Below are 24,025 nucleotides of genomic sequence, written 5' to 3' on the forward strand. Positions count from 1 at the left end.
CTGATTGGCTACAATGCGCCTGCTGACTGTGATGCAGAGGGTCAAAGTTGACCCTCATAGAGCATTATGGGGCGAATCGAACTTCCCGATGTTCGCCTGGAACCGTTCGCCGGCGAACCGTTCGGCCTATCTCTAGTGAGGGACTCCACCAAGAAAGGAGATGTAAAGTTTAATTGTGAGGCCCTATGATTTGTACTTAAAGGGAACCTGAACTGAGAGGGATATGGAGGCTGCCATATTTATTTACTTTTAAACAATGCACATTGCCTGGCTGTCCTGCTGATCCTCTGCCTCTGATACTTTTATCCATAAGCCTGAGGCAGGGAACACACTTGTCTTTCAGTTTTCCTCATGCGTTTTTCTGCATGCTTTTTCTGCACACCAAGTGTGTTTCTATGCAGGAAAATGCGCACGTTTTTTCCTAGCAGCTAATGTAACTTATAGAGAAAACTGACCAAATGTGCAGAATCATGATGCAAAATTTCAGTTTTTTTTCTGCGGGCGAAAAACGCATTAAGTGTGGACTAGCCCATTGATTTACATGAGTTCTCAGTTTTTCTGTGCAGAAGATGCGCACGAAAACAGTCAAGCGTGTTCCCTGCCTGAACAAGCATGCAGCATATCAGATGTTTCTGACAAGGTTAGCTGCGTGCTATTTTCAGGTGCGTGCTTCAGACACTACTGATTAAAGATCAGCAGGGCTGCCAGGCAACTGGTATTGTTTAACCACTTCCCGCCAGCAACAATTTTTACTTTTCAGTGTGTCTCCCATTTATTCGCCAATAACTTGATCATTACTTATCACACCTAAATGATCTATATCTTGTTTTTTTTTCACCACAAATTGTGGTTTTTGGGGATTATTTTTTTGTAATTACTTAAATTTTCTATAATTTACGGGAAAATAAGGTAAAAAAAATAAACTTGGAAAAAAAACCACAGAAATAAATATGTCAGCCTCCATATTCTGTACCTCTCGCCTGATTCAGTATGAAAAAATATGAACTGGGAGATTGCTGAAAAGGGCAAATATTTTCCTACAGCTCTATACAGTAATAAAGTTGTACGTATTTTATAAAGCTGCAAAGCTTAGAAATGTAATTGTTTTGTGCTTGTTTTCTACACATTTCCAGAATAATAGCTACAAAAACGACAAGGACACTGAATTGCACTTAAAGTTTTATTGTAATTGTTTTGGGATGTTAGACACTTTCTCTAGCCTCTTGGAACATACCACGCTTCTGCTTCATAGCACTGTTATAAAGTGTTATTTCAGGTTCATTGGGAGTTTATTTACCTATAAACCATCATCCGTTTACAGCAAGTGCTACAGAAACAGCAAACTGAAATACAACGGTATTCTGAGTTCATAACAAAAACAAAGGTTTGTATCAAAAAACACATTAGTAGCTAAACTATTTGCTCTCAAGGGTTAAGGCTGTGTCATCTACTGATCTTTGGATAAACTGTTCTGTGCAGATTTTAAGCTATTAGCTGTAAAAAGAAAAAGGTTTTATAAAAAAAAAAAAAAAAACTCACAAAGTAGTAATTCTTCTCAAGTCCACCATCCAATACTGATTGCAAGATATCTAACAAAAGCCCCTATTTTGTAGTTTACGCTTATGCCGTCATTAATGCAACCATGATATCAGGAGGTGAAAGAGAGAGGCGCAAAAAGTAGGCTGCATCTTGGTGTTCTCAGATGTTGAAGGCGTTTTCAGATGCTAAAGAACTTCAGCAGAAACAAATATTTGAAGGGAAGAGTAGCGTTAGGGACCTGAGTTCATGTTACCTACCTTTTTGCCTTTGGTGAGGCAGTTAGTCCTTTTGAGGAGCCCTTTACACTTCCTTCTGTCCTGCAGCACCAAGACCTTCTCAGAAGAATCTAGATAGGCTTCAGTGGTGGAAACCTTAAAGGTGTAACAGCCAAAGAGAGGCAGAAGGTGCAGCAGGATCTACAAAAAGAGATGACAAAAGGACTCACCGAAAGAACCGTTTGCCTGCCAGAGGCAAAACAATAGATTTCATGAACCATCCTACCCCGACACATGCCCTCTAGGTATTTGCTGTTAATTATGGAGTTCTCCAGCACACTGCTCAGATGTTATGTCGCCATGGTTAAGAGTTTGAACATTGGAAAGCCCAGCAACTGACAGCAGTTCACTGCTGAATAGTGAACAAGAAGATCTTAGGAGACAGAAATGTGGAACATGTGGTGCTCCAGACATTGTAGAACCTCCAAGTTCCACAGATCCTAGCAGGAACTATCAAAAATGGGAGTTCCATCACAGCTGGAAAACTAGTGTTTTCTTATACTGTGCAATATTTAAGGCATTTACTCATGAACATTGCACAGTACCCATCACTGTCAGTTTCCCATCTCCCTTGATCATTCTCATGTGACTTGGTATTCCCTAGCTGAGGGCAACCTTATCATGTGCTGGTGGTCCCCACTGGCCATTTGTCATGCCGATGGAAGATGAGGTCACTGTCAGTTTCTAGTCTCCTGAGATCATTCTCAAGCAACACGGTGCTTTGTAGCTGAAGAGTTCTTGTCATCAGGTTGGTCCTCACTGGCTGTTTGTCATGCAGCTGGAAGCTGACTTCACTGTCAGGCTCCTGTCTCCACTGATCATTTTCATGCAACACGGTGTTTTGTAGCTGAAGACACCTTCTCATCAAGCTGGCCCACATTGGCTGTTTGTCATGTAGCTGCAAGATGACGTCACTGTCAGTTTCCCATCTCCTTTGATCATTCTCAAGCAACATGATGTTTTGTAGCTGAAGACAGCTTGTCATCAGGTTGGCCCCCGTTGCCTGTTTCTCATGGAGTATGAAGCTGATGTCACTGTCAGCTCCCTGCCTCTTTCGATCATTCTCAACTAACTCGGTGTTTTGAAGTTGAGGGGATCTTCTCATCGGGATGGCCCATGCTGACTGTTTGTCATGGAGCTAGAGACTGACGTCATTGTCAGTCCCCAGTCTCCTCCGATCATTTTCATGTGGCACGCTGTCCTGCAGCTGAGGGATGCTTGTCATCAGGTTGTCCAACGCTGGTTGTCTGTCATGCAGCTGGAAGCTGACGTCACTGTCAGTCCCCTGACTCCTTTGATCATTCTCAAGCAACGTGGTGTTTGGTTGCTGAGGAGAGCTTGTCATCAGGTTGGCCCACACCGGCGGTCTGTCATGGAGCTGGAAGCTGATGTCACAGTCAGTCTTCTGTCTTCTTTGATCATTCTCAAGCAACTTGTTGTTTTTTAGCTGAGGGGACCTTCTCATCAGACTGCCCCACGCCTGCTGTTTGTCATACAACCAGAGGCTGCCATCACTGTCAGCTTCCTGTCTCTTCTGATCATTCACATGTGACATCACGTTGTACAGATTGCTCCACGTTGGCTGTTTGTCACTCAGCCGGAGGCTGACGTCACTGACAGGACTCTGAGGGGGTGTCTGAGAGCAATTTTTGTCACCTGCAGGAGGCTGGGAGAGCCCCACTGCACTGTCAAGTGACTCCATTCTGTGCTGTCTCAAAAGACAGCTGTCTGCAGTGTCAGTGACAGCTGCTGATGGCCTTTCCTGACTCCTCCTCCCAATCTCAGAGATACTGCTTTTTTCACCTCTTAGCCTTTTTTCAGAGTTTGTGTGGGGTAATCACAATCTCTCCATTGGATGCACCTCCCACCTTTTCACCCTGCCCATGATGCTCAGCTACCCTGTCTTCTCCAGCTCCATCTTTTCCATGATGGTGGTGATGGTGGCCATGCCTGTGATGACCATGATGATGATGATGATGATGATGGGGATGTCTGTGAGTTTCCACTGCTTCTTCCTCAACCTTATCTTTTGTTGGGGTTTCTTCAGTTTTCTTGCACACATCTGGAATCTAGAATAGACATGAGCACAACCCAAAAGTTAGTCTGTTCATGCTTTAATGACTTTTCCAGGTTTGTACTAGCCGTATGCTAGATTAAAATCTCACAGAAAGGCTGCATGTTACATTGTAATAAAACTTAAAGGATACCATCAGAGTCATAATGAAACTTACCTGGGGCTTCTTCCAGCACCTGTAGTCTTTAGGTTCCTCACTGTCCTCCTGGTGCCGTTTTGATCCACTGTGCAGGCCAGTAAACTTCACAATTGGTGTGAGCGTCGTAACTTACCTACAGGGTGCTGCTCCCCTGCCCTCCGTCCATCTGGGACACAACATCTTCTCCAGGGAGAGCCCACAGCTGCTGCATTTTCAACTTCCCGAAAAAGTTGCACATGCCCGCTGCAATGCATACTGGGAGATGTAGTCTAAGGATGTGAGAGCATCTCTGTACTCGCACCTTGCCTATGATGCTCAGCTAGTCGTGAGGATGATGATGTGGCCTAGCCACATCCTCTCTAGCTTCATCTTTTCTATTATAGTGGTGATGGTGGCCATGTCTTTGACGGCCATGATGATGGTGATGGATAGTGTGATGATTAAGGGCTCTGCCTCTGACATAGGAGACCTGGGTTCAAATCTCGGCTCTGCCATTTCAGTAAGCCAGCAGCTATTCAGTAAGGATTTCTTCGGCATGAATCCCTAACACTGCTGCTGCCTACTGAGGGCGCTCTAGTGGCTGCCTTGCAAACGCTTTGAGTCCGACAGGGAAAAAGCACTATACAAAATAATGGAATTATTACCCACTGACTACATCTCCCAGGATGCATTGCAGCAGGCACATGCCAGGAAGCTAATGCAGCAGCTGCGGATGGTGGATCCCGTGTGGGATGGTGGGCCAGGGGAGCAACACCCCATAGCTAAGTTATGACGCTCATCCCAAACACCCCCCCCCCCCCCCCCCCATGGCACACTCCATTACAAACCTCCTATATTGGAGAAGTTTATTTTTTTTTTTAAATTATTCCAAAGACAAGACTAAATTTGTTTGGATCGATTACTAGTTAGTTACATTGGGTTGGGTTAAAAAAGACATTTGTCCATTGAGTTCAACCAGAAAGTATAGTAGAGTTCAACTCGAGATCTTCCAACTCAAACAATGGCATAGCAGGAAGAATAAAAATTGGCTTGGTCCTTAAGTGATAAGTTCAGCAACTACAGAGTTTGTTGTGTCTAAATATAAGTCTGTTCTAAGCATTTAAATCTACATCTAGATTTATAAAAGCACTTCTTAAGGCAGCCATACACTGGTCGATGTGCCATCAGATCGACCAGCTGACAGATCCCTATCTGATCGAATCTGATCAGAGAGGGATCGTATGGCTGCCTTTCCTGCAAACAGATTGTGAATCGATTTCAGCCTGAAACCGATCACAATCTGTTGTGGTGGTGCTGCCGCCGCTCCCCCCGCCGGTATACATTACCTGAGGCTGGCTCCCGGGCGTGATGTCCCCGTCATGTGGCACCTCCGGCTCCGGCATCCGCATAGAACTTAAGCTATCACACCAGTGACAGCGGAAGTTCAAATAGAGCGCCCTCTAGTTGTACTTCCGCTGTCACTGGCATGACAGCGGAAGTTATACGAGGATGCCGGAGGTGCCATGACGGGAGCAGTGACGGACGGGATGCCCGGGAGCCAGCCTCAGGTAATGTATACCTGATCGGATCGGCCGCCGCTAGCGACGCGCTCCCTACCCGCGGGCGATCGAGGGTAATTTCCCGCACGGCGCGATCGACGGACCGATCCGATTTCGGGAGGAAATCGGATCGGCGGGTGCGTGTTGCGCGAACGATTGGCAGCAGATTCGATCCCAGTGATCGAATCTGCTGTCGAAACTGCCGCAAATCGGGCCAGTGTATGGCCACCTTTAAGGTTTTTAATATAGCTGGATAAATTGATTCAACCTATGGGAGTTTTAAAGGGGATAAATGGTGTCAGAGTAAATTTTGAATCACGTGGTAATTCATCAATATAAAACATATTAAAATGGGAAACAATCAAAAGGGGAAACAGTATAAACATAAAAAATTAGAAATGTAAAACAGACCCCTATTATTTATTGCTATAGATCAATTTGGTGTGATAAGTAGTGATACAGTTATTGACGAATGAATGGAAGAAGCGTGATATGTGAAAATTGCTGTAGTTTTGTAAGGGGAAATAACCTGTGGCAGGGAAGTGGTTAATCACATTATTGTATTGAGTGGATACTACCTAAATACTGAATAGCTCCACCTGGAGTTTGTAATATTGAAGGGGTAAATTCCACATGGATTTGTGGACTTGAAGGGGTATTTTAAATTGCCCACTCAAGGGCCAAACACCTTCCGAGGAAGTGAAGTCTGTCTTCACGAAATGCATCGAGCTACGTGCTCAACCTTGGGAAAATACATCCAAAATGTATCGGTTTAAAGTGGACCTGAACTCTTGCATAGGACAGAAGGAAAATATATAGAAATGCACCCTGTATGTACTTAGAGTTTAGCCTGTATAATTCGCCCTCATCTGAGACTAATCACAATTTGTAATTTGATCCCTAAGCTGTGTCAGATGACTGCTGAGCCAGAGAACTCATTTGTAAACACAGGATGTTAACAGTATGGCTGCTTCCATGAAAGTAGACAAACTGCAGGATTTGTATCACCTGTAACAAAGAAACATTTTTCTTTAAAGGTTATTATGCTGTTGCTTATATTTTAGGGGCCATTTCCACTTGCGAATGGGAGCCGATGAGGCTACGCATCACTTCTGCGTCTCTTCCGCACCAGGAGATGCGGAAGTGTATTGGAGGAGACCGGATGCGAGAACCGGAAGTGTATTGGAGGAGACCGGATGCGAGAACCGGAAGTGTATTGTATTGGAGGAGACGGGATGCGAGAACCGGAAGTGTGTTGTATTGGAGGAGACGGGATGCGAGAACCGGAAGTGTGTTGGAGGAGACGGGATGCGAGAACCGGAAGTGTGTTGGAGGAGACGGGATGCGAGAACCGGAAGTGTGTTGGAGGAGACGGGATGCGAGAACCGGAAGTGTGTTGGAGGAGACGGGATGCGAGAACCGGAAGTGTATTGGAGGAGACAGGATGCGAGAACCGGAAGTGTATTGGAGGAGACGGGATGCGAGAACCGGAAGTGTATTGGAGGAGACGGGATGCGAGAACCGGAAGTGTATTGGAGGAGACGGGATGCGAGAACCTGTGCGAGAATCTGTAGCATGCTGCAGATTCTCGGATCACTCCACACCGCTCCGCACAACCAGCACGTAATGGAAACTGTTCCATTGCCGTGCATTGGTTACAGTGCAGCGGCAGTGCGATGAGTCTATGTAGCCGCATCGCTGCACCACGTACAGTGGAAACGGGTGCCAAGAGCTGAGATGAAGTTATGAGTTCAGGTCCACTTTAATTTCCTTTGGTGGCTGACTTGGAAATCAATTCTTAAATGCCACAAATAAATCTACCTTTATCTTACCCAATGAGCTTTGTAAAGACACATTTGTGATGTCATGGCAAACCTTGTAATAATGATTGTACTGTATCAAGATTCATTAATATTATGGGCCTTTCTCATATTTCGGATGTTTGTACTATTTGCCCTTTTAAATATGTTGAAAATAAAAATCAAGGTTTTATATTGATGAATGTAATGTGATTCTTTATCAAATTTACTTTGACACCATTTAGCCCCTTTCTTTTACAAAACGTTTGACGTTTCACATTTCACATATTACAGTGTAAACTGTGTATCGCTGGGGATGCATGTTCATCAGAGACAGTCCATGGACCTCTACATATATGCATTCAAAATCTGTTCCTAGTACATGTATTCAAAATCTGTTGACCCTCATAGCACATGGAAAATTGGCCAATCATAATTGGTTGTGTGTATGCACCCTTAGGCCTCATTCACAACAGGGCCGTTTTAAGCGCTTTTCACAGCACATTGCCCTGTTCGTTCTGCAAGTTATTGATTTTCCCACGTAATTAAATGTGCCTGGTTCACACCTATGCGCTGAGCTGTGTCACAAAAACGTAGTGTTGCATGCATGTCTGTGCATTGAGCTGTAAAGCGTACATCAATGCAAGTGAATGGGTGCGCTTTTTTAGCGCTTCTAAGAGCATAGAACCTTACCCCTATTTGGAGACAAAAAAAAAATACATTTACATATGAAAACAAAGCTTTATTGACAACTGCTATTGCTACAATAAGCAAAACAGGCTTTAAAAAAGTGCACTGCAACGCGCACAAGCACATGCGTTCTTTATCATGCACTTTTACACGTTTTTCAACCCAGCCAATGTGAACGAGGCCTTATAGTGCAAGGCTCCAAGAAATACTTGGAATGTGAAAATCAGTAATTGACAAATTCATAAAAACATCAACATGCATCATGATTACGGTAGAGTTGGAGTACCTGGTGTCCACACTCCCCGCAGGTATGTTCACAGTAAGCCGACTTTATTGCCTCTTCAACATAACTGAACTGTAAGAATGAGTAGGGAAGCTGGATGTGCTGGACCAGTCGTCCACACCTGAGGAGAAGCGGAAAACCTGAGTAAGTTCATCATGGAAATGTTGGCATAAATTACATGCGTTACAATAAAAATGGTGGTATCACACTAAGCATCATCCTTCAAGTGTGCCAGAGATGGGGGATCAGGAATAAAATATACATACCGGGGGCTTCCCCAGCCCCCTCCGGCCGGACCACTCCCAGAGTGTCCTCTTCTTCCTCACCATTCGCCCACTACTGGCCCCGGAAACCCCATCAGTCGGCGCATATGCAGTCCCTGCAAGGTGCGCTCCCGCCTTGCTTCCATCGCCAGGAGCGTCCTGCACATGTGCAGTAGTACCGCGCAGACCGCTCCCGGTGACGTGACTGCTGCTAGGTCGTGCCTGCGCAGTTGGCATCAGTCCAGGGGACTTTTCGAGGCCAATTGCGGGCGAACAGAGAGGGAGAAGAGGACGCCGTGGTGGGCGATCCGGTAGGAGACGGCTGGAGGAAGCCCCAGGTATGTATATTTTATTCCGAATCACTCATCTCAGTTTCCCTTTAAAGAGGAGCTGTAGTGAAAATAATGTAATGAATAAAATTGCTTACTTTTTTACACTATTCATCAATAGATTATTTAGTCAGTGATTGCCCATTGTAAAATCTTTCCTCTCTCTGACTTACATTCTGAAATGTATCACTGGTGGTGACATCTTTAGTTCTGCCAGGTGATCTGCATGGAATGCAGTGGCGTAGCTAGGGTGTTTGACACCCGGTGTAGGTAATTTAACCCCCCCCGAAAAAAAGCGAAGTGCACAGCGGCAAAAAAATGGGTGTGGACATGACATCACATGGGTGGGGGTAACTAATAGTAAGGCAGTGGGATAATATAGGTAGCCAGAATAGTTGCCCCCAGTATAGGTTAGTTAGGTAGGTGCCCCCAGTATAGGTTAGTTAGGTAGGTGCCTCCAATATAGGTAGCCAGTATAGTTTCCACCAGTATAGGCTAGCTAGGTAGGTAGGTGCCCCCAATACAGGTTAGATAGGTAGGTGCCCCAGTAGATTACATAGGTAGCTGCCCCCAGTATAGGTTAGATTGGTAGGTACCTCCAGTGTAAGTTAGATAGGTAGCTGCCCCCCAGTATAGGTTAGATTGGCTAGGTGCCCCCCAGTATAGATTAGGTAGGTGCCCTCCAGTATAGGTTAGATAGGTAGCTGCCCCCCAGTATAGATTAGATAGGTTCCCCCAGTATAGATTAGATAGGTAGCTGCCCCCCAGTATAGGTTAGATAGGTAGCTGCTCCCCCAGTATAGGTTAGATAGGTAGCTGCCCCCCCAGTATAGGTTAGATAGGTAGCTGCCCCCCAGTATAGGTTAGATAGGTAGCTGCCCCCCCAGTATAGGTTAGATAGGTAGCTGCCCCCCAGTATAGGTTAGATAAGGAAGGTTCCCCCAGTATAGGTTAGATAGGTAGCTGCCCCCCAGTATAGGTTAGATTAGGTAGGTGCCCTCCAGTATAGGTTAGATAGGTAGCTGCCCCCCAGTATTAGGTAGGTGCCCCCCCCCCCCCCTAATGGAGGGGAGAGCTGCAGCCGCGGGGAGGGCAGTCCGACCTCTCTCTCCCTTCCTCTCCCAGGGCTGCCATCCGTGCTCCCCCGTCCTGACTGCAGAGAGCAATGCGCAGGGAAGCCTGTACTAAACTACTCACCTACCTGGTTCCAATCGCCGCTGGTCTTCTACTCTCTGTCTGCAATACGCTGATATACACGCTGCTTCCTGTTTAGCCGGAAGCTTCCGGCTAAACAGGAAGCAGCGTGTATATCAGCGTATGCAGAGAGGAGAAGACCAGCGGCGATTGGAACCAGGTAGTTGAGTAGTTTAGTACAGGCTTCCCTGCGCATTGCTCTCTGCAGTCTGGAGGGGGGAGCACTGCGCCTGGGAGAGGAAGGGAGGGAGAGGTCGGGCTGCACTCCCCGCGGCTGCGGCTCCCCCTCCATTACAGCGCACCCCCTCTAGGGAGGCTGGGGTCACCCCAGCCGGTGCGGGTCGCACCCCCCGCCACAACGCTAGTGATGGAATGTTAATTACTGAGAGTTCTGTGCACAGAAGGAGATATTGGTGGCTTGACAGTTGGAAAAAAAAGCTGTTATTTCCCACAATGCAACGAGGTTCACAGACTGCAAACTGTCAAGACCTTGGTCATGACATAACACTGTGGGAGGGGTTTCACCACAATATAAGCCATACAGACCTCCTGATAATCTATGATAGAAAAGGAAAAATATTTCTCATGGGAAAGGGGGTATCAGCTACTGATTGGAATGAAGTTCAATCCTTGGTTACAGTTCCTCTTTAGCATTCTTCTTTTTAAACAGGATTTCAACACAGAAGCTTTCAAGAGTCAGAGAAGAATGAACAGCTCTTTTATTTTTATTTAACTATAAAAAATAATATTCAGGGTTTTTACTCTCAGTAGATCTTATCAGCAATTCGGGACATGCTGGGCCTGTACTAAAGCCTTAACATTACAAGATATATCCTTTAAGAAGAAACTTTTCCTAGGGATAGCAATAGGGGGGGGGGGGGGGGGGGGGGAATAAATCAATAGATTTATTGAGAAGTAAAAAATAGAAGATAGATTAAGAAATGATTGCTTCTCGCTGTGTAATTCTTGTTTTCTTTATACACTATGAGCCTGAGGGTGATCACCTTCACTATTGGCAAACGTGATGCTAAACAAAAATTTAGCGGAACGGGTGTGGAGCCTGGTGGGGGGGTGGGGGGGGTAGTGTGTGCAAAAAGAGTTCCAACAAGTTAGGATCATAGATGGGGTGTGTTCACCTCTGAATACCCACTCAGAAGAAGTGTGCATTGTCCAAATAGCAAGATCACCCCCGTCCATGATCCTGACTTATTGGAACTCTTTTTGGCAGCCCATCAGATTTTTGTTGAGCACATCACATTTTCATAAATAGACTCTGCAAGTTCTTGAGACTTTGTCAAGTTTTACTCATCACAATTAAGTTGTAACAATTAACCAAGGAGGTTCCAGATTCTACTTAAAGAGGAACTGTAACGACAAAACGTCCCCTGGGGGGTACTCACCTCAGGTGGGGGGAAGCCTCCGGATCCTAATGAAGGCTTCCCACGCCGTCCTCCATCCCTCAGGGGTCTCGCTGCAGCCCTCCGTGCAGCGGTGACGTCAATATTTACCTTCCCGGCTCCTGCGCAGGCGCTCTGACAGCTGTCGGCTCCGAAGTAGGCGGAAATACCCGATCGCCGTCGGGTCTGCTCTACTGCGCAGGCGCAAGTTTGCGCAGTAGAGCAGAGATCGGGTATTTCCGTCTATTTCCGTGCCGAAAGCAGCCACAGCGCCCCCGCTGGAGCCAGCAAAGGTAAATATTGAAGCTACAGTCGGCTCTGTCGCCGGCTGTTCGGAGGGCTGCAGCATGACCCCCATGGGACAGAGGACGGCGTGGGAAGCCTCATTAGGATCCGGAGGCTTCCCCCACCCGAGGTGAGTACCCCCCAGGGGAGGTTTTTGATGTTACAGAGTCTCTTTAATGGATCTGGACCTTTAAAAATACCGTAATATTTGATTGTAGATGCAGTGCTGACCACAAAGAGTTAAATTCACATCAGCAGCACAGTGGAGGTGGGCGGAGGCTGCTCTGTTCACAGTGAAAGACTAGCTGCTGCCTCCTCCTTGACTACCTTCAAGCAGTATCTGATATTTGCACAGGGACTGCAAACCTAGCAGCCTGACAGTACTAAAATAAATGCAAAAATGGTTGATTTACTGTACAATGTGCAAAATTCTTGTACATTGCAAAGTTTGATATATTCCACACAATCTTCAAAGGAATGAAACATTAAAAACAGTAACTTACCTGGGGCTTCTACCAGCCCCCTGCAGTCGCCCTGTGCCACGTCATCACGGAATGATCCTCCGGGGCCCCGCTGCAGCAAAGTTTCGTTTTGGTGACTCAGGTGAGTGAACAGCCACTGCGCCTGCGCAGCTTTGGCCTCGCGTGTACTCGATCAGGGTTGTGTTGTGCGCAGGACACTCCTGGCAGAGGGAGTGTGATTGCGGACACACACAGCCAAGGCCGTGCAGAAGCATTGGCCATCGACTAGCCCAGTCGCTGAAAGCAAAACTCAGCTACTGCGGCTGACCAAAAGATTGTTTCATGACAGTGCGGCTGCAGGGGGCTGCATGGGGCTGGTAGAAGCAGAAGGTTTGAAGTTCAGTTTAGGTCTCTAACACAAGCTCAGTGCTTAAATCTGGTGATGCTGAATGAAAGGAATAAGGCGCCACCGTTATATGGAATGTGCTCTGCGAAGCCGGTAAGTACCTGTCGTAAACAAAGAATTCGTCCTTCTTTCCGTGCAGGAGTGTCCAGACGTCCGGCTGCCCCTCCTCTTGCTGGTACACAGGAATGTGGGCAGAGATCCGGGACCTCAGCTCGTGGTACTTCAGGCGGGAGCGTTCCGCTTGGTTGTTTACTACCAGGAAGGACACATCTGTGTAGCGTTCATTCTTCAGCTTCTGCCGCAGGTCTTCCAAACTAACAGAACCACAAGAAGCAGGTTAGATTTACCACTACCAGATCCTTTACCAAATACATATATAAAGGTCTGCAATACCTGGGGAACAGTTTACATACCAAGAGGAGAATAAAAAAAAAAAAAAAACAATTCTCTTTTCAACTTTTTACAAAAATGTAGAATGAAAAGAAACAATTTTTTGAAATATATACTAAATCTATGTAATAATGAATCTACATTATATATGAGTTTTACTTTGAAATTACGGTAAAGTACTGAAACAAATTCACTTTTCAGTGATATTCTAATTTTATTTGGATCCACTAATAAATGTAAACAATAATAAATGAATATACTGTGTAAAGCGGACCTGAACTCAGAACTTCATCACAGCTCTAAAAGATAAGCAACAGTTAATAGCCTTTAAAGAAAAACATTTCTTTGTTACAGCTGATTCAAAACTTGCAATAAATCTGCAGCGTGTCTACCTCCTGCTTTCATGGAAGCAGACATATTGTTAACCATCTTAGCGGTATGGACGAGCTCAGCTCGTCCATCACCGCCGATGGCTGCCGCTCAGGCCCTGCTGGGCCGATTTTGTTGAAATAAAAAGCAGCACACGCAGCCGGCACTTTGCCAGCCGCGTGTGCTGCCTGATCGCCGCCGCTCTGCGGCGATCCGCCGCGAGCAGCGGCGAAAGAGGGTCCCCCTAGCCGCCTGAGCCCTGTGCAGCCGGAACAAATAGTTCCGGCCAGCGCTAAGGGCTGGATCGGAGGCGGCTGACGTCAGGACGTCGGCTGACGTCCATGACGTCACTCCGCTCGTCGCCATGGCGACGAAGTAAGCAAAACACGGAAGGCCGCTCATTGCGGCCTTCCGTGTTACTTCTGGCCGCCGGAGGCGATCAGAAGAACGCCTCCGGAGCGCCCTCTAGTGGGCTTTCATGCAGCCAACTTTCAGTTGGGTGCATGAAATAGTTTTTTTTTTATTTAAAAAAAACCCTCCCGCAGCCGCCCTGGCGATCTTAATAGAACGCCAGGGTGGTTAAAGGACAACTATCGTGAAAAAAGTAGGCAGTTAAAATCTGACAGAACCGAAAGGTTTTGGGCCAGTCTATCTCCTCATGGGGGATTCTCGGGATTTTCTTTGTTTTCAACGGCATTTCCTGAACAGCAGTTGCAAAGTCTAACTGACAAAATAGTGTGCAAGTGAGTAGGGAGTAGGGAGGCTGGCTGGTATTTTACTATTTTGGTAGTTAAACTGCTGTTCAGGAAATGCCGTTGAAAGCAAAGAAAAACCTGAGATTCCCCCATGAAGAGATGGACTGGCCCAAAACCTGTTAGTTCTGTCAGATTTTAACTGCCTACTTTTTGCGCAATAGTGGTCTTTTAACCTCCTTAGCGGTATGCCCGACACTGTGTTGGGGATACCGCCCACTGGCCTCAGGAGTCCCCCAGGGTTAATGTAAAAGATTGCATGGCTGCAAAACCTTTAGCTAGCACTAGGCTAGCTACCGTAGTGTAAGTAGCCAGCACCCCCCGATTGCCCCCGATCACCTGATCCAGTCACTTGATACATTACCCAGCCTGGCTCCAGCGATCGGCGCAGCCTCCCCGCACAGCTCTGGTCTCTCAATGGGGAGGATCGGGTCTGCGCATGACGTCATGTACAATCCTCCCCATAGTGAAGACCGGAGCTGTGCGGGAGGCTGCGCCGATCGCTGGAGCCATGCTAGGTAATGTATAAGTGGCTGGATCAGGTGATCGGGGGCAATCAGGGGGTGCCGGTTACTTATACTAGCTAGCCTAGTGCTAACTAAAGGTTTTGCAGCCATGCAATCTTTACATTAACCCTGGGGACTCTAAAGCTGCAAAAAAGCTAACATCCTGTGTTTACAAATGAGCTCTCTGCCGTTGCAGTCAGCTGACACAGCTAAAGCCCCATACACACACTCAACAGCGGTCTTTTAGGCTCTCACAACTTTTCTCGTAAAACACCTTAAAAAAAATCTCTTGCTATTATTCAAGCAGCTGATAAGATTGATAAAAAGTCAATCCAACTGTTGAATTGACTTCTTATCAGTCTTATCAGCTGCTTGAACAATAGCAAGAGATTTTTTTTTAGGTGTTTCACAAGAAAAGTTGTTGAGAGGTTAATGCCGGGCATACACAGGACATTTCCACGGTTCGATTATGCCACCAGATCGATTCCCGCGGGGGGCGATTCTCTTATCTTCTGCTCGTTTTCCTTATCTTTTTCTATTGTCCCACCCGCGGTATCGATCTGGCGGGTGATCGGACACGTCGGAAATTATCAATCGAGCCATCTAAACGCACCGTGTATTCCCGGCACCAAAGACCACTGTTGAGTGTGTGTGTGTACGGGGCTTAACCTCCCTGGCGGTTTATTTATTTTGCCAGGGAGGCTGCAATGTGGTTTTTTTTTAATTAAAAAAAAAATATTTCATGCAGCCAACTGAAAGTTGGCTGCATGAAAGCCCACTAGAGGGCGCTCCGGAAGCGTACTTTCGATCGCCTCCGGCAATCGAAAGTAACAAGATAGGCCGCAATGAGCGGCCTATCTTGTTTCGCTTTCCTCGTCGCCATGGCGACGAGCGGAGTGACGTCCTGACGTCAGAGCCGCCCGATCCAGCCCCTAGCGCCGGCCGGAACTGTTTGTTCCGGCTGCGCTGGGCTCGGGCGGCTGGGGGGACCCTCTTTCGCCGCTGCACGCGGCGGATCGCCGCGGAGCGGTGGCGATCGGGCAGCACACGCGGCTGGCAAAGTGCCGGCTGCGTGTGCTGCTTTTTTCAGAACGTAAATCGGCCCAGCAGGGCCTGAGCGGCGACCTCCGGCGGCATACCCCGAGCTCAGCTCGGGATTACCGCCAAGGAGGTTAAGGGATCAAATTATAACTTGTGTTTGGACACAGATAAAGGGGGAATTAGACAGGCTAAGCCTTACATACAGGGTGCCTAGTGTACTGATTAGCGGCTCTGCCTTTGATATGGGAGACCAGGGTTTGAATCCTGGCTAGGGTCAGTACCTATTCAGTAAGAAGTCCTTGGGCAGGACTTCCTAACACTGCAGGGTGGCCTCTTGAGTGCGCCTAGTGGCTGCAGCTCTTGAGCGCTTTGAGTCCAACAGCAGAAAAGCACTATAAAGCACTAAATGTTAGGATTATTATTTTTATATGTTTTCCTTCTGTATTTTATGTTTTCCTTCTGTCCAGTGCAAAAGTTCAGGTCCACTTTAAAGTAACTGGGGTCAGTTGTCCCACCTGGAAGCCTGGATCAGGCACAGGTATCAGTCTGCTTGAAGAAGTGCCACAACTGTGACCGAGCCCAGCGTGTCCTGCATGGGATTCACGTTTCCTATTTTCCAGTCTGGTGGCTTCTTACATTGGTGACCCTGGCTCTCTGCCCCTCCCCACGGGAGAAGACAGAGAGCCAGGGCAAGAGCAAAGCCCTTCCACATGGCAGAGCCTCACCTGCAAAGAGATAATCAAATCATTAGGAACAATCCCTCAACCATCAGAGACTCTTATCTTCACACCACTGCAGAATGTAGACGTACGCATTTTAGAACCTACAAATCTGAAAACCTTTGACAGACTGATCTGCAGAATATCCAATCGAAAAGAATCCCACACCTGCTGGTGAGTTGTTGCTGGAACCCTGTAGCAACTTAATCCAAACAATCGAAGGAGGGATCCGAACACTTGGAGAAAAGATAGGCCCCCGAAACGGTCGTCGGCTGAGACAGTCAGATGTCTTACATGTGGGCTGGAACAATTAAAGCTGCATTGCTCCATATAAGTCTGTGTGCGGAACCCTCCTTCGATGGTGCAGATAAGACGTTTGGCTATCAGTGTCTGGCGTTGTGTTTTGGGACAGGTTTGCGCCGGGTAACACGCTGTTCCATCCAGTTACTTATTTACCTGTTCTGGCACACCTGATATTCAGAACACAAAACACGTACAGCACGGAGCACAATTTGTCCTTTTATACAGGCACAATGATCTGAACAAAGCCATTTGGGCCTCCATCCAACTAACACAGAACACAACATTCACCAATAGGCGTATCCTGGCCTGAAGGCCAAATCTAATGATTGGTTTCCCCATATCAGGTTTCAGCTCTGTAGCATTGCTGCGTGATTTTATGCAGACAAGAACAAAAGGCTGTCTACACCCACAGTAAAACTGTAAGTGAAGACGTGAGGTAATATTGTATTGCTGACCCCCTACTCTGCTGTATACTGACTAGGCAGACAAGGCTGAGGTACCCCAGTAGGGTGTGTTGTAGGTATTAGAGAAGTCAGTGGCAGAGGATATGCAGCTGTTAAGGTGCCCATTAACGGTACAATTTTTTCACTGAATGTGATCTTCCAATGCGATTTTTATGATCAAAAATAATTGGAAGGTAATTATCGATTGTTCACATTTACTGAACTATTCTTTTATCAAATTCGATCATAAATTTCAACTTTCGGATCAATTCTATCCTATTTAGCAATCGAACAAAGAATCTTTCCTTATCGATTGCCTTCATAAATGGCAAATTTTCTATACAATTTAATCATTAAAATCACATATGAAAAAATTGTACCGTTAATAGGCACGTTTAGCAGTATCACCTGAGTATCATCTATGATGTAAACACAAAAAGACTTGTTCAAAAAGAGATTGGTGCCCACAATACAGCATGCGGCAGTACACAACTTAGCTCAACCACCCCTGTTCACGGCAGAGGTAGATATCTTGTAAACAATGTGGAGAAGTCCGGGCACTAGGTAAAAAAAATCAGGATTTAATTATCCCATAGGACAGAAGTGTACAAACATTACCATACAGTGGGGGCCCAAGTTTCCGCTTCCTCAGAGACCAGAGTGACTATGCCAATTGGTCTTTGAGGAAGCGGAAGTCTGCGAAACAGCTGTAAGGCTGCAGACTTGTGCCCCCACTGTATGGTAACGTTTGTCTTTTTTTGTACACTTTTGTCCTATGGGATAATTAAAGCCTGAATTTTTACCTAATGCCCGGACTTCTCCACATTGTAAACACAAAAAGAAGGAGGAGCACATCTGAGATCTGTTTTACAAGAGAGCAAGCACAGCGTCTGGGTTGGCTGGTGTCAGGGGCGTAACTTGAGTGGACCAGCCCCTGTGACTTCAGGGCGGCCCAGAGCTGTAGGGGGCCCCTACTACTACCTCACACTCTCTGATAAAAGGATCCATATCTTAGATCAGGTATTTTTGTGGCTACACTTTTTATGGGTGTGAAGATTACGATTTTGTTTTAGGACCCTTGCAAGATGGGCCTTAAGGCTGTGAGGGTCACCACCAGGGGTAGACAAGGGAAAGGGTGTAAACATTGGGGGCCCCATCTAAGTTTTAATGGGGGCCCCATGATTTGTAGTTATGCCCCTGGCTAGTGTATTATCTCACTGTCCCCTTGTGGTAGAGGGAGAATTGTTAGACTCAGCTTGTGGAGACTCTCTGAGGAGAGGAGAAAACCATCACACTCCAGCATGTGAGAAATAGAAGCTGAAAGGCATTAGTTCCAGCATGCAGGGACCATGTGGTCCTCTTGCTGGGTGGTCTGCTGATGGACTTTCTATTGGCTGGACCAAATTGCTCCCTTTCCAAATCGTGGATACAGCAAGAATGAACACATCTATACCCCTGTATGGGTATACAAACTCTGCAATCGGTAGAGCTACAACGTTTTTGAGATAAGAAAAAGGGACACCTTTAAGACACACCTCCAGTCACGCCCCTGACACACTTCTAGTCATGCCCCTGACACGCTTCTAGTCACGCATACAAAATAACTAATTCACAAAAGAATTAGTTGAATGATTCAAACTACACTGGTTCTCTCTATTTATGATTCAGACTACACTGGTCCTGTCTCTCATCCTCAGGCCTTGTTTCCATCTTTGTGTTGCGGGTGGCTGCCACGACCCCCTGCACTGCGATTTTCCCGGACGCAGTTGGGATTCATCATAATGAATGGTATTGCATCATTACCATGCCGAAATACATGCGGCCATGGATTGCAATTCTGCACATGGATGGAAACATTCCTGATGTCCCTGCGGATCGTATTGCCGTGCGTTTCTGAAAATGTGACTAGATTGCAAAGATGGAAACAAAGCCTTTGTTTACCTTCATAAAAACCTTTAAAAAGAAAGAAATGTATCAATTTAAAGGATAGGAATAAAGTTTAGCGTCAATTCAGCAAGTTTTCAGTTGCCGGTGTTGTGTCTGATTGCGCTGCCCCGCTTGCGCAGTAGGAGACTGTGCGGCCACAGTTCCTATTAAATGATGCTGCTGGTGGTAAAATACTAAATATCTCCGCTTCCTCACATCCTACACTCCCCAAATTTTCAGGGTAGGGAGGGGACCCCCCAAACAACCTCTATGTCAAATTGCAGCCCCTGAGCCCCACTGGTTCCCGAGATAGGTTTCTCTAATCTATCTCCTGAACCAGTGGGACACGAGGGCTGCAATTTGGTATAGAGGTAGTTCTGGGGGTCCTCTCCCTACCCTGAAAATTTGGGCAGTGTAAGAGGTGTGCAAGTGAAGATATTTAGTATTTTACCACCAGCAGCATCATTAACTTCACACTGAGCATGCATGCTACTCAGTGAGGAAGGGAGCTTCCGGGCAGCGCAATCTGACATTGCACCGGCATATCGTAGGGGTGTATACGGCGGCAACCACATGGGACGCATGTATGGGAGGCAGTGCGGAGGCGGAGCCAGTGGTGGACACCGACAGGTAACGTATACTGCACAGTTTGCATTGGGGGGGGGGGGGGGGAGGGGACAGTGCCAGGGGTTCCGTCACGTTCCTCACTCGTCCCGATACCGCACGCCATTACCGCAGTGCAAACGATTAAGCATGTCCGCCCTACATCTTGCAGCATGTCCGATCGATACATGCAACCAATTTCAGCCCCAAATTGGTTGCAACGTCAATCAGGCATGCTCTTGGCGGTACCAATTTTCATCCGATAATAATAATCGAATTGTATGGTCGATCAGCCGATAAGTCGCCTGATGTATGGCCACCATTACAGTTAAGGTGAAAAATGAGAAAGCTTTGTGAATCAAACTGCATGTGGTTTAATACATAATATGGACTTTCTTTAGAATTCCTTGCTTTGAGCACCTGTACACAGTGACGGGAGATTTTGGCATAGAGGCAGTGCTTAAAATCCAGCCATGGATTTCAAAACTTTTTCCTCAAAATTCTTTTCTTTTTTTTTTCATATTGCTAAACCACGTCTCACCAGCAGGTAGCACTGTAGGTGAAAAGCTGAAACTGCTGCTTACAGTTCAGGTAGACCTGGAAGCTGAGCATGTGTTAAAGAGAACCCAAAGTGGTTTGTGGGGGAAAGGGGCAGATGGGACACAGAGGCATGTTTTCTGCCTCCTGACATGCCTCGGTTTCCGAGAACATGCCGAGAACAGCATCTCTCTCTCCCTGGCCGTGCCCCCTGCGGCTGCCGCTCCACCGCCTCACTACACACTGTGAATAAGAGACACTTAGGCCCATATGCAATTCCTTTTTTCACCTCAGTTTTCTCCTAGGTGATATTTTCAAACTTTTCAATAAAATGTCTTTAAAATCATCAGCAGGCAAAAAAATACTCAAAATATTTTTGATAGTACCTTTTCACCTACTTTTTGGTACTTTTTCAATTGCAAAGTGCTGAAAAATTATTTTAAATAGAAGATGAAAAATTATCTCCTAGGAGAAAACACTAGTAAAAAAGTGAATTGCATATGGCCCACAGACTCATTCCAGCATCGTGACCCAGAGGTCACAAAAGTGAAGGTGGGCCAGTGGGGCCCACAGGAGTGATGGAGAATGGCAGTTTTCGCGGCTACCTGATCTGCTCAGCCCCCCGGATCAGGTAGCCTACTTTTTTTTTTTTATATCTGAACCCACCTCGTGCTCTCTTTAAAGCGTTTTTTGTAACTACCGGTACATGGAGGTGTTAAAAAGTAGTAAGATTGTCAATGTAGGTAAAAGGATGGCCCAGACACAGTGAGCCCAGATACTTTTTGTTTTAAAAAAAGTAATATTTATGTGCAGAAGAGTACTTATAGAATAGTTTATTCTTGTTTTTGTATTCTGAGGAAACAGAATGTTTTTTTTTTATTATTATTGTTGATCACAGCCCTGTTTACTGCAGCTGTGGAACCTGATAGGGTGGTTTGTATATTTACCAAGATTATCCCGTGATGTCTGCAAATAAAAATATGGCCAGAGGCCAAGAATTTGTGTTTCTTAGATAAAAGTTATGCCTCGTTCACATGGAAGGCTGAAGTAAGTGAGTTCACCGGCTGTCAGCTGCTCCCGTGCACCAGCCAGGCTCTTGCTAGCACAGGTGTTGGTGAGCCCCCCTCCCCCATGGAGCCATTGGCTTGCTCAAAATAGAGATGTCGCAGTTCTTTGCATCCGAAAGGCTTTCATGGCGGCTAACGGCCGAAAAGGGTCTGAAGTTAAAAACTCACCTGGTGAAGCAGATAGACAGATCCCAGCGACGGCCCCAGACCAGGAGCTCTCCCTAATCCATCTTTCTGCCTGTGGGAAGACGCAATGTCACGCGACAGCGCAGGATGGGCGTGAACGAGAGTTAAAACGATCGCGAGCGCTTTGCACGGGAGTTGTCGTAATCGCTGTGCATCTCAAAGCATCAACTGCCTAATCGCACATTGCAAGTTCGCGGAAATGATCGCTCAAGCCTCAAAAAGATTCCCGCACAAAATCACGAGGTGGTACAACCCTTTCCACTTGCCAGCACTAGTGCCTGTTATATAACAATACACTAGCTATTTGCGAACATGCCCCGGCTACCATAAGCCTAGCTATATATAAGTCAATAGCATCCCAATCTGGCAAGTCATTGAGGACTCCATGATCAGAAACAAAGTGGGATAGAAATGACTGACTTCTCACCTCTTGATCTCAGATTTGAGAATCAAATGTCCCCCCACCCCTGCTGTACTGCTCAATGCTGCCGGGCATGTTGTACGCAAATAACGTAACTTGCGTTATACGCACAATATATGTAGCAGTAGAGTATTTCCATCTCTATCTTTGATAATATTAATAGGAGCAGAGTATTGCACTATGTTAGCCATCAGCAAAAGCAAGACGTTTTCAATCAGGATGATAACTTTTATTGGCTAAGGCTAGGAACACACTAGGCAGAATCGCATATGCATTTTCCAAAGCACATAGCGGAAAACACATATGCGATTATGCCTAGTGTGTTCCTACCCTAAGGGCTGGTGCACAACTAAAAGCGCTAGCCTAATCGCAAATGCTCAGCGTTTTTAGAAGAGATTTTTCGGAGCGATTCTAGGCATGTGCATAGCAATTTTCTATTTATAGCTAGCGATTTTTGGAGCATTTTGGGGTAGTAATTTTTTATTTTTTGAACAGTAGAGCTGAAAGTGTACAGCTTTTGGGAGGGAAAAAAGGTTTGGAAAATCGCTTTGTTCTAGTGCTTTTTAGAGCGATTTTCCACTTTCCTATACGTAACATTGAGGCTGAATTGCCTCAAAATGCTGCAGGACCCACATTTGCGTTTAGGAAAAAAAATCACATCGCTCTGGTGTGACCCATCCCATTCAAGTACATTAGCCAAGTTCTTTTCAAAGCACTAGCGTTTTGAAAAATGCTCAGAAGCGCTCTAGGCTGTGCAGCCTTCATCAGACTTAAAGGAAACCAGAGCTGGTAAAAAGAAAACTTTTATACATACCTGGGGCTTCCAGGACGGCAGTGTGGAAGCACTCCGTGCATATGGGGCTGGAGGAAGCCCCAGGTATGTATAAAACGTTTTCTTTTTAACAGTTCTGGTACACTTTAAATCCTGTTTGCTTACAAGATGTTGGAACAGAACATACAACTTTGCACAATATTTGTGTTGCTTGTATATGTGTCACTGGCTAATTTTGACCAAGTTAGCCACTAACACACCTTATACAAGCAATGTAATAATGCGAATTATACATGTATAATGCGCTGTTAACATACCGCCTTCTAAACTTTACGTGTGCAGTTTGCATGGAAGTCTATATAGTATTGTTGATTGAACAGTGTATCTGCCCAATTCCCAATCAACTGAGATTTAAAGTTCTGTCCAATCGATTGCCTTCAGGTCAAAAATCAATTGAAATCCAATCAATTGGACACATTGGGGCAATAGATTTCTGGCAAACTGGAATAAATGCTAGGTACACACCATGCAATCTCCCATCAGATCGATGAGTTTCAAACCGATTGGCTTCCCCCTAAATTGGCCCTAGACCACGATACATACATAGACACATGACTATAGTAGGGTTTAGATAGTGAGCCCCTCTGAGGGACAGTTAGTGACAAGACAATATATACGCTGTACATCGCTGCAAAAGATGTTGGCACTATAGGAGTGCTACTAATAAATCATTTTGACATTAATCTTTTCAGCAGTAAGGCATCCCTGATTGATGCAAAATGTTATTTCAATACCCCCTAAGTATAAAAAAAAAGTTTTAAAAAAATAGCTGAGTAGAATAGTTGCGGAGAAAAGAATGCATAACATGCAATAGCTTACTTTGTCCTCTGCAGACTGCTGCTCTGCACAATAGGCTTTCTCCTCCCTATTTATACTCAACTTGTTTATCAGTTTGCACAGAAACTCAAAGTCCAGACCAGTCATGTGGGAGGGTGGTCAGAATACAGCCAAGCCTCTGAGCCATCAGGCAGGCAGAGGATGCAAAGCCCACATTTACAGCCTCATGTTGTGCTGCTTCAGTGAGATAAACCCTTATTTCTGAAAGGCTGATGCCCCACAGCAATGAAAATAAAATAATACAGCAGGGCATTGTCCCCCCTGTGTGCTGGAATGGATTGCTCCACACATGGCAGGGCGTGTTCTAAACTCACATTCCTCCTTAGAACCAAAGTCTGGAAGGAAGAAGAGGCAGCCACAGGGCGGAGTGTGCAATTTCACAACACAGATTAGCTTCCAACAGCCTGTGATGGTTTTTTGG

The 24,025-nt window shown here is 46.0% G+C and overlaps 1 protein-coding gene across 1 annotated transcript; it reads right to left on the reverse strand.

Annotated features, from left to right (window-relative positions):
- Window positions 1-1,166: 1,166 nt before the first annotated feature.
- SELENOP (selenoprotein P) lies at window positions 1,167-23,677 on the reverse strand. Its single transcript, XM_068251133.1, has 5 exons — window positions 23,587-23,677; window positions 16,246-16,455; window positions 12,774-12,986; window positions 8,341-8,458; window positions 1,167-3,883 (listed from the first exon to the last, which is right to left on the reverse strand). Exons 2-5 carry the CDS (start codon window positions 16,440-16,442, stop codon window positions 3,425-3,427), a joined length of 987 nt encoding a protein of 328 aa, XP_068107234.1. The 5' UTR covers window positions 16,443-16,455; window positions 23,587-23,677; the 3' UTR covers window positions 1,167-3,424.
- Window positions 23,678-24,025: the final 348 nt, after the last annotated feature.

The sequence above is a fragment of the Hyperolius riggenbachi genome, chromosome 1 (assembly GCF_040937935.1).
Source record: "Hyperolius riggenbachi isolate aHypRig1 chromosome 1, aHypRig1.pri, whole genome shotgun sequence".
Taxonomy (NCBI): Eukaryota; Metazoa; Chordata; class Amphibia; order Anura; family Hyperoliidae; genus Hyperolius; species Hyperolius riggenbachi.